General features: G+C 35.4%; 1 protein-coding gene across 1 annotated transcript; it reads left to right on the top strand.

Moving 5' to 3' along the window:
- The first annotated feature begins 5,824 nt into the window (after positions 1-5,824).
- On the top strand, positions 5,825-7,692 carry LOC138907348 (zinc finger BED domain-containing protein RICESLEEPER 2-like). The gene is made up of 3 exons (XM_070197946.1): positions 5,825-5,854; positions 6,013-6,496; positions 6,752-7,692. Exons 1-3 carry the CDS (start codon positions 5,825-5,827, stop codon positions 7,690-7,692), a joined length of 1,455 nt encoding a protein of 484 aa, XP_070054047.1.
- The last annotated feature ends 4,083 nt before the right edge of the window (positions 7,693-11,775 follow it).

Below are 11,775 nucleotides of genomic sequence, written 5' to 3'. Positions count from 1 at the left end.
CATACGAGTACTATTCTATTTGTACTCACGTCTCTTTTGTCGGGGGCGTTGCATCTTTTAATGGATGCAGGTATACTTCTACAGGATGATATGGATCTTTGAGAGGGATCTTCTTCACTACTTAGCTTATGGTGAGCCCGCTACAGTTCTAGTGGGTGTTTGGGTCTAGTTTATTTTATGTATTTAGGTATCTATTGTCATAGAAGCTCTATGTACACTGTTGGTCATGTAATTAAAGATTTGAGTTTTGTCATGTATTTATGTTCACAGTATTTACAGCTATTTATAAAGTTGTGTAACCATCATGAGAAAGAATTTATGGGCCATTGAGCCAAATGTATTCAATATGAAAGTCAAGATCTAACTATGTTATGGTAAATCATGCATGAGTAATGATGAGAGATTAATGCATTTTAGGCTTGCTCGACTGGTTTACTCGGTTGAGCGTTGGTCGCACTCCTCGAGATCGGGGCGTGACAAACTTGGTATCAGAGCATAGTTTAGGAGTCGTAAGGTGTCATGGAGTTGTGTCAGTAGAGTCCCTCGTATCGGAGTGTTGCTGGCCACACTTATAATAGGGATGCTACAATGACATTTAAGAAATCTTTCTCTTCTTCTATCCCCGATTGTGCATTAAGGTTCCGAGTTAGTCTCGGAGTTTCCTTGTTAACATCAATAAATGTTTGCATATCGTGCTACGAAATAAGAAAGGCCTATGGATTAAAGGAATGATGCACATAACAGGCATAATGTGTGAAGTGCCCAATTGTCTTCGTAATGGAGGAAGGAAAAGTCAAGGATACGACCAAGGTAAGCAAGGTCATCGAGTTGGTCTCGAGAGTCATGGTTGTTGTTTTCATGTATATGGTGCAATGTGGTACTATCTATATGTTGTTTAGGATTGATTTCTGATATTCTTTGGCAGGTGGATAGACCCCAATTACGGGGGAGACTCTGGCGATATTTCTGAACATTTATGGAGTTAGCCAAATTTTTGAGCTTTTGGTGTGTAGATAAAGATTTAAGTCACATTAGGTGTCTATGGTAGACTCTAACCCTCATTCGATAACGAATGATCCTAAGCGGGGGAGAATGTAAGGCCCTATTAAAATTTGCTAATGATTTAAGATTTTAAAGTGCGCCAACGGTATTTGGGAATAACGTATTCGAGTATTAAAGAAGACCCATGGGATAGAACCACATTATTTTGAAATGCAAAATATATGTTTAGGGTGTTTTGGAATATACTAAGGAGTTTTGTAAATGTCAAGAATTCGTGTGGAACAAGTTGGATACATTAAGTGGAAAGGATGTCTCAATTCTCACAAGATCCTACTTCAAACAAATTTTGCTACCGAACTACAATGACTTAGGAGGTTATCTACCTATCAAATTAAAGCCCTTTAAGTCTAGTTTCTAACGCTTCAAACCGTTCGTCATTTGGACACTCCTACAAGAAGTTATGACCAACTTACCAAAGGCTGGCAGAAGGTGACACTACCGCGTCGCCCCATGCGGCGTGCCTGTGGGGATTTCCAGAACACTTCGAAAAACGTTTTCTGGGCACATTTTTCACTGCCGCGTCACACCCCGCCGCGCCCCATGCAGCGTGGCTATGCAATTCAGGGTTTTTATAACCCGGCCCTATTTCGTTATATAGGCGCTGTGGACAATTTTCTTGCAAAATCTGATATTTTTGAGAGTGAGAGAGCGCCCTAGAGAGAGGGAGAGTTCCTCAACAATTGGTTCTTCAATGCTTGCTCGAATCCTTGAAGATTAACAAGGAAAACTCACTAGGTCTTCATCCTAGAGGTAAGATTCTACACCCTAACTCTCAATTTCGAAATTGAACTAGAAATGGGTAATTAGTAGGGTAATTCTTGGGTGTGGGAGGTACTCTTTATGCATGTATGTACCAACAAAGATCGTGCGAAGGTCATTGAACTAGTATGGGTGAACTCTTGGTGTTGAATTATTTGTGGGATGAAGGAAATCTTGTAGAAGAAACTTATAGTTAAATTTGCACACCTAGTGTTTCATAATATGCTCAAGTGAGCTAAAACCATGAATATCTTCCTAATTTGTATTCAATTTTGTAATGTCTCTAAATAGATTGAAGTTGCTAGAATTTTCGAAACATTGTAGTAAATAAAGGAAAGCTCAAGAAATGTATGTTGGCTAAACTTCTCTCCTAGAATTGAATCACATGATGTTCTTGTAAGTTCTGAGTTATTCACTATAAATTAACTATTCCGAATAAGCTTTGTGTTGAAAGGTATATGTTCAAAATGTATTCCGGATACTCTTATCATAGGATGTTATCCTTCGAAAATGTGTTCAAAGCATGAGTTAGGTATTAAAATGTTATGATTTCAAGTCGAGTTTCAAGTGAAGGCTATTATGCCAAATTGTGTAAGAAATCACAAGGTACTTAAGACTCTTAATTGCTCATGTATGTATTAAATGTCGTAATTAGAGATTCTTTGTTCTCGATAATCTATAAAGATGCTTGAAAGTGAAAGTAGTGAGTAGTGAATATAAAGTGTGGACAGCGTGCCAAGAATAAAAGTTATACTTGTGGCCAATAGCGCCAATGAAATGAAATGATGTATGAAAGATTATTAAATGAGCCTTGGTTCAACTATTCCGAATTGACTCCGAAAATAAAATTGTTCAAAAGCTTATGTACTCAAGTCATGTCCAAGTATGGTTGCTCTAACTAATGTTATGCTTGGTAGGTATTTCCAATATGTTGTGAGTTCTTACATATTCATGAGCTGAAATTGTGTATTGACCTTTTTGGGGAGAGGTATTGCAAGAGTATTCTATAGGATGACGTTTATGATAATAATCCGTGAAAGAAAAGAAATAAAAGTGTGGAATATGATATGCGGCCACAGTGCCATGAATGAAGAATAATATGTATGGCCAAGGGAGCCAATGAAATAATGATGTGTAAGTAGTTGAAAATACTAATGAAGTGATATATGGTGTGAAAAGGTTATGAGATGAACGTATTCGTATTTGTGTTTTCAATGTGCTATAAGCTCCTACGTCCTCATGAGGAGAGGCTAAGTTGTTCCTAAATATTTTAAATGTTCTTGATGTCATGTGATCACCCATGGCAAGTACAAGTAAGTAATAGTATGAACATGAAATGTGGCCGTTTGCCAAAATGAGAATTATGAGGTGTTGTATGTCCCAATTGCTTCAATCATAGTATGTATGATTCTAAAATAATTAATATAAATGACTTCGATTTTAAGTCCCCAAGAATCATGAACATAGATAATAACCTTAAGATGACAAGAGAGTATATAATGAAGTGGAAGAGGGATGTCCTATGCTAAGTGACGATAAATGTTACAGAAAACGTATTTGGGCCATGTGCCATTAAAATTGACTTATTGATTTACCATACATGTGCTAATGTAATGAGGCGTATTTCTCCATGATGAGCATGAATATGAACATGAAGTATTCTAATGATCCGGGAACTTGCGACCTCAAAAGTAGCGCTAGTCATGTCGCTTTGGGTTTATATATATGGTTATGTGCATAATGATTCTCTATTTTTACTCAATTATGTTATACCCCCCTTGGGAAAGTAATGTACTGATTCAATGTGATCAAATTTTAATTCACATATGACGAAATCTTATGAACTTATATTCTTATTAAGATCAAAGGTGCCAAAGGGTATGATTTGAAAGGAAATCTTTAGTACTAACTATTATCGTTTGAGAATCCAAATTGTGATATTGTGGTTACACATCCACCTGCATATATTGGGGTGAGACGGCAGAGTCGTTTTGTGTAGGGATTATGGTATTGTGGTTACACCTCCACCTGCATATATTGGGGTGAGGCGGCAGAGCTGCTTTGTGTAGGGATTGTGGTTACACCTCCACCCGCATATATTGAGATGAGGCGGCAGAGCCGCTTTGTGTAGGAATTGTGGTATTGTGGTTACACCTCCACCCGCATATATTGGGGTAAGGCAGCAGAGTCACTTTGTGTAGGGATTATTGTATTATGGTTACACCTCCACCCGGATATATTGGGGTGAGGCGGCAGAGCCGCTTTGTATAGATATTGTGGTATTGTGATACACCTCCACCCACATATATTAGGGTGAGGCGGTAGGGCCGCTTTGTGTAGAGATTATGGTATTGTGATACACTTCCACCCGCATATATTAGGGTAAGGCGGCAGGGCCGCTTTGTGTATAGATTGTGGTATCGTGATACATCTCCACCCACATTTGTTGGGGTGAGGCGGCAGGGCCGCTTTGTGTGAAGGTGGTTATAGAGGATCCCCGACTTAATATCTATAAATTTGAATGGAAGCTCTTAATAAATTTGCTTGACGTTAATAGCTATCTAAGCCCTTTTATTGTTACCATGATTCATCATATTCATGTTGTATTTCCAAGCCCTTGAATAGGTGTATTTGTATTGTGTAAGTAAACACTATGAACGGTCCATGAAAAATACATGTGTATTGTATAGGTGATACTGTGAACGGTCTATGAGACGCATAGGTGTATAATATGATATGTGAACACTAAGGACGGTCTATGAAATGTATATGTGTAAAATAAGTGAGGAAGGTGCCACTTTCATTGGCCTTGTTTGTACATGTTGTTACAATTACATTATATTATGTATTCCACGTATAGTTCGTATGGCTCAGTTGATTCTAAAAGAAGTTGAGAATGATACAAGTATAATAAAACTTGAAATGTGATTCTATGGGATGTTTCGTAGTTTCTTGATGTACTTTAATTGCCTCTTATTTGAGTTACTATATTTTCATATGTTGTTTTGACTGCCTTACATACGAGTACTATTCCATTTGTACTCACGTCCCTTTTGCCGGGGGCGCTGTATCTTTTAATGGATGCAGGTATACTTCTACAGGATGATATGGATCTTTGATAGGGATCTTCTTCACTACTCAGCTTATGGTGAGCCCGCTACAGTTCTAGTGGGTGTTTGGGTCTAGTTTATTTTATGTATTTAGGTATCTATTGTCATAGAATTTCCACGTACATTGTGGGTCATGTAATTAAAGATTTGAGTTTTGTCATGTATTTATGTTCACAGTATTTACAGCTTTTTATAAAGTTGTGTAACCATCATGAGAAAAAATTTATGGGCTATTGAGCCAAATGTATTCAATATGAAAGTCAAGATCTAACTATGTTATGGTAAATCATGCATGAGTAATGATGAGATGTTAATGTAAATTAGGCTTTCTCGACTGGGTTTACTCGGTTGAGCGTCGGTCGCGCTCCTCGAGTTTGGGGCGTGACAGTAACACACATGGCATTGATCATAACTTCTCTGCACCTAGAACTCCACAACAAAATGGCATTGTAGAAAGTAGGGGTGTTCGCGAAAAAACAAAAAACTGAACCAAACCGAGAAAAAAAACCGACATCTTTTTGGTTTAACTTGGTTTGGTTTTTAATTTTAAAAAACCGACAAAATTTGGTTTGGTTTTGGTTTTATACAAAAATAAAACCGAAAAAAACCGAACCAAACTGATTATATAGATACCTATTTTAAAAATTATATATATATATTATTTCTAAAATATTCTTTACAGTATATGTAATATTTTACTCTCTTGGGCCTAACCTTTGAAATATTTCTTTAACTGCAATGAGCTTATGTCAATTTAGCCTGTCAAGACAAAAGGTCTTTAATTCCTTAGGGTTTATTTGATTCTCTTTCAGCCCTTCACAACAAAACATACGCAGCTTCCAGGCCAAACAAAATTCTCTCCTCTTTCCCTCTAAAATTCTTGACAGCGACCGATGGCAACCACAACTATGAGAAATGAGCAGGTTTTTGCCTTTCTTTTTGGTCTTAACCCCAACTAGTTATCTTTTTTTTAATGGATAATTTAAAAATAATTTACATGAAATTGTAAAGTATTTTTGTATCACTTATGTAGTTCTTTTTGTTCTTGACCATTGTTTGCCTGTTTCGTCTCTCTTAGCAGATGGATTCAGAAACTGAGGTTCAGGAAATTCCTCAGCTTGAAGGCAACAATACTCCAGGTATTAATTCAAGTGTTCCTACTCCTCCTAAAAAGCATAAAAGAGCAATACCTTATGAAAATGATTCTGGCCTTGGGAGGGAAACATCAGACATTTGGAAATACTTTTCTAAATTTTTTGATAAAGATGGTAAGCATAAGTCAAAATGTAGTTTCTGTACTAAAACTTTTGCTTCCGATACTAAACAAAATGGGACTACTACATTATGGAACCATTTGAATATTGTTTGTAAGAAATCCCCTTTTAGATTCATTGACAGAACACAGACAACACTCAGTTCTTACCCAATTAAAGGAAGTAGACAAGAAGGTAGTGTTGGTACTTGTAAACTGGAAAGAGTTGTGTATAATGTCAATGAAGTAAGAAGGGCTATTGTTGAATTTGTGATCATTGATGAACAATCATTTAAAGTCGTCGATGGGGAAGGTTTTAAAAGATTAATGTCAATTGTTGTGCCTAATTTTGAGTTACCCTCTCGTTTGACTATTGCTAGGCAATATTTAAAATTTTATCATAAGGATAAAGAAAAGCTTAAAAAACATATTCAAAATCAACATGTATGTCTTACTAGTGATACGTGAACATCGCTCCAAAACCTAACTTACATGGTTATAACTGCCCACTGGATTGATGATAATTGAAACTTGCAAAACAAAATTCTGAACTTTTTTCAAGTTCCAGATCATAAGGGTGAAACAATTGCAAAGGGTATTGAGGTCTGTTTGTTAGATTGGGGAATTGAAAATCTATTCACCGTGACCCTAGATAATGCAACTGCTAATGATGCAGCAATTAGATACTTGAAAGGGAGGATTGAGGATTGGAAAGGAATTGTCTTTGGAAATGACTTTCTACATGTTAGATGTAATGCTCACATTTTGAATTTAATTGTAAAAGAAGAATTAAGTGATCATATTGAGTCTATTTCTCGGGTCAGAAATTCTGTGAAGTATGTTAAGTCCTCTTCTGCAAGATTAGCTTCCTTTAAATCAATTATTGAAAAGGTAAAGATTGATGGTCATGGCCTTTTGAGTTTAGATGGTGAAACCAAGTGGAACTCAACTTATATGATGTTAAGTACAGCTATAAAATTTGAGAAGGCCTTTTCAAGAATGTATATTGATGATCACAAGTACCAAAAGTATTGTCTAGATATGATTGGAAAAGCAGCGTACCCAAGTAGGGATGATTGGAAGAAGGTAAAAGTTTTTACAAAGTTTCTTGACATTTTCTACCAGATTACTTTGAAATTTTCAGGAACTTTGTATGTTACTTCAAATTCTTTCTTCCATGAGCTTTTTTATCTTCTTAACTTTATTGTCAAAAATTCTCAAGGTGATGATCAAGTTCTGATTGATATGGTTGTTAAGATAAAACTCAAGTTTGATATATATTGGGGTGACTTTGATAATATGAATATATTATTATTTGTTGTTATTATGTTGGATCCTTGGTATAAGATGAGGTATGTGAAGTTCATTTTTGCTAAATCTTATGGTTCTGCGGTGGGAGATTTGAGATCAGACAAAGTGATAGATACTCTATCTCGCTTGTATAATTGCTATAAAGATTCTTCTGCTGAAAATTCTGATGAGATTTTGGGAGGTCAAGTTAGTAGATGAGTGAAGGTGATACTGGAGAGATATGGAAATCACAATGGAAAAAATATTTGCAAGAGCAAGATAATGAAGGAAGTAAGACTGATCTTGAGAGGTATTTGATAGATGATTTGGAGTTGGCCAAAGATTTTAATATCTTGTCTTGGTGGAAAGATGCAAGTAAAAGGTATCCAATTGTTTCTAGGATTGCAAGAGATGTTCTTGCAATTTCTGTTTCTACTGTTGCATCTAAATCGGCTTTTAGTACTAGTGGGAGGATTCTTGATTCATATCGAAGTTCTTTATCGCCAAATACGGTAGAAGCTCTAATTTGCACTCAATAATGGCTCAGGCCAACTCCCAAAGAATGCAACATTGAAGATATTTTAGAAGAAATCCAAAAACTTGAAATAGTTGAAAAAGGTAATTTTATACATTTAACTCATTATGAATATATTTATATTTGTGAATTACTTAATGCTTAATATTTATATTTTTTTTATCTCTTTCAGAATATCCCGATAATGTTTTGAGCATTGATTAGATCGGATGATGGAACTGGCTTCAACCATATTCTTGTTGCTTGGAATTTGGTTGTATTTTTTGATGTGGATGCTTTACTTTGCCATATGAAAAACTGTTTTATAATATCCTGTTATAATTTTATTATTGTAATATAAATTTTGTGACTTTGCAATCTTCTGTTAACTTTCTAAAGTTGGGGTGATAAAATAGCATTAATGTGTGTCTCTGGTGATTAGCTCCATCTTCAACTACAAGGTTGCATTTCATTTTTCATGAGGGATTGTAGATATGTATTTATTTGTATAATGAAGTTTTAAGTGCACAAGTCTGAGTAGTGAGTGATATAAAAATTGGACATACTTGTATAATTTTTTTATGTGGCCAGAAAGGTCATATAACTTCTCTCTTTTAGCTGTACTCTTTGGCTAGAGTTCTAAAGAAGCCGAAAATTTGTTATGTACTTTTTGTGAAAAGTTGGGATATCTTGTTTATTTATCCAGTCATTTCATTATTGAGTTTCTCATTACTAGTCATTCAACCGAAAGAAAACCCCTTCCAAAAGGAATCATAAAGGCCACAACTCATGTATTCGTAAAAAAATCGACAAAAATCGAAAAAACCGAAAAATCAAAAAAAAACTGACAAAAACCAAAATCTATAAATTTCTATTAATTTGGTTTGGTTTGGTTCAACAATTTGAATAACCGATGTATTTGGTTTGGTTTTTTTAAGATAAAAACCAACCCAAATCGAACCATAAACACTCCTAGTGGAAAGAAAGAATAGATCTCTAGAAGACATGGGGAGAACCATGTTGATTGCTAGTGGACTGCCTAAGAGATTTTGGGTTGAGGCAGTCAATACTGCTTGTTACTTGCTAAATAGATATATTATCATACCCATTCTTGAGAAAACTCCCTATGAGTTACTTAGAGGAAGAAAATCCAACATCACTCACCTGAAAGCGTTTGGGTGCAAATACTTTATGTACAATAATGGCAAAGAAGCTCTAGGTAAGTTTGATGACATAAGTGATGAGGGAATTTTCTTGGGTTACTCACCACATAGTAAAGCCTATAAAGTTTTTAATAAAAGAACTATGTGCGTAGAAGAAAATGTTCATGTTATTTTTGATGAATCTAACAGCATGGCTGAGAAAGGTCTACAGGATAAAGACTATGACATAAGGCTCACTGATGAAGGAGCTTCTAAAGAATCCGAACTTTAATATAAAGATGAATCAGGACATCCTAAGGAAGCTGAGAGTGATCATGAGGAACAAGAAGAAGAGAGAACTACTCTGACTGCTAACCCGACTGATGAAGTTGTACCTGCTGATATTGTTCCTTTGGGTCACTCCTTGGGTGAACCATCTCTGGAGATGCATATTAGACCATGGAAATATCAAAGTTCACACCCCTTTGAGAATATCATCTCTGATCCTAATGCTAGAGTGCAAACCAGGTCATCTCTGAGAAATTTATCTGCACTTACAGCATTTTTCTCACAGGTTGAACCTAAGAATATAAAGGAAGCTCTAAAGGATCCAGATTGGATTATAGCCATGCAAGAGGAGCTAAATCAGTTTGAAAGAAGCAAGGTATGGCACTTGGTTCAAAGACCCAAGAACGGAATTGTCATAGCTACCAGATGGGTGTTCAGAAATAAGTTGAATGAACAATGAAATATCACAAGGAGCAAGGCCAAACTTGTGGTTCAGTGATACAATCAAGAAAAAGGCATTAATTATGATGAGGCATTTGCACTTGTAGCCAAAATTGAAGCTATAAGGATGCTAATAGCTTTTACTGCACACATGGGGTTTACCCTGTATTAGATGGATGTAAAGAGTGCATTTTTGAATGGTTACCTGAAGGAGAAAGTGTTTGTTAAATAACCTCTTGGGTTTGAGAGTGAAGAATTTCCTGAATATGTGTTCAAGTTAGACAAAGCCATGTATAGACTGAAGCAGGCTCCAAGAGCTTGGTATGAAAGACTCTCAAAATTTCTCTTGACCAATAACTTTGTAGAGGAAAGGTGGACAACACACTGTTTATGAGGAGCAACGGCAAAAATATTCTGATTGTGCAAGTATATGTGGATAATATTATCTTTGGAGCTACTAATGAAGCAATGTGCAAGAAATTTGCTGAGATGATGGGGAATGAGTTTGAAATGAGCATGATAGGTGAATTGAACCTCTTCTTAGGGTTACAAATCAAGCAAACACCTACAGGACCATGATACATCAGCAAAAATATATCAAGGAACTACTGAGAAAGTATTTTTTGAGTATTGAGATTTTGATGATTAACAAAGTTTATTCAGATGAAATATTCTAAAAACCAGGTCCTCACCGTAGCTGCTTAACTGCTCTAAGAACCAGTTTCTCAGGGCTAAGGACCAGTTCATCAAGGTTGATGATTGTACGTCTTTGCAAGACAATAACTTTATTTCAAAGTTACGCAGGCCCGAGTTTGTTGGAAGAAGATTGTTAAACATGATAAGAGAAGTTTCCCAAGAAGATACACATGCATAAGTAGGAGACAAGAGTCTCAAGACTTGTGGAGTCCTTGGAGCAATTGGAGTCCTATCAAACCAGAATCTGACTACGCATAAGACTCCTAAAAGATCTCGGAGTCCAGGGAATTTGAATACTATCATTTTGAACTGATGAGATCATCCTTTCACTCATCAACTGAAGAACTATATTTTCTACACTTAAGTCGAATACTAGTATTGTGTTATTCTTGAGTCAGTCTAGTAAATGTGTTTTAGGAAATCGAGTTGTAATCAAAGTATCACATACAATCAGTGAGTTAGAGTAAGTGTTTGGTTTTGCAAGTTAGAGTAACTTGTAAATCAAATAGTTAGAGTAGGAGTACTGGAGAGTATTGAGTTACAAATTTATAATCGATATATTTGCCTCATTGTTCTAGTGAAGTTGAAGTTAAAAATCTTACGTAGTAGGTCGTAATTTTCGCATCTTTTGAGCCGAGTAGTTTTTTACGTAAAAATTGATGTGTTTACTTTACGCGTTTACTAATGGATAAAGGCACTCAAACTAATAGATGTACTGCGGTGGACTCCACGTACAAAAAGCGAAATACTTTAATAGTTAAAAGTTAAAATTTTCGACAATAAGTTCTACCAAAGTGTACTTTAATTTAAAAGAACTCTTATCAATATAAATAATGTTAGTAATAGATATTCGTATATAAATAAATATTACTAATGAATATTCAAGGAATAGCATATGCATCGACATTAGCAACTTTATTAACAATATCAAATATTTTGTCAGTACCTAGACAATAGTATTATATACGTATCAATTATGTAAAATCAAACTAAGGCTTTATCATGGTAAAAAGGAAAAAAAGGGGAAAATATAGCCATAAAAGACTTGCATAAGCAAGAAGACTGGAGAAACTTGCTTTACACATGTTTAGCCTTTTCAAACTGTTAAAAGACTAAATAATCATTTATTAGGAATATATAAACATATTTTGTGTATTTACCTCCAGAAGAGTAGTTAAAATCAAGAAGTGCAGATAAAAGGATTGAAAAAAGTATTATTTA

Source organism: Nicotiana tomentosiformis, chromosome 3 (assembly GCF_000390325.3).
Source record: "Nicotiana tomentosiformis chromosome 3, ASM39032v3, whole genome shotgun sequence".
Taxonomy (NCBI): Eukaryota; Viridiplantae; Streptophyta; class Magnoliopsida; order Solanales; family Solanaceae; genus Nicotiana; species Nicotiana tomentosiformis.
This window is presented reverse-complemented; position numbering and strand designations above follow the sequence as displayed.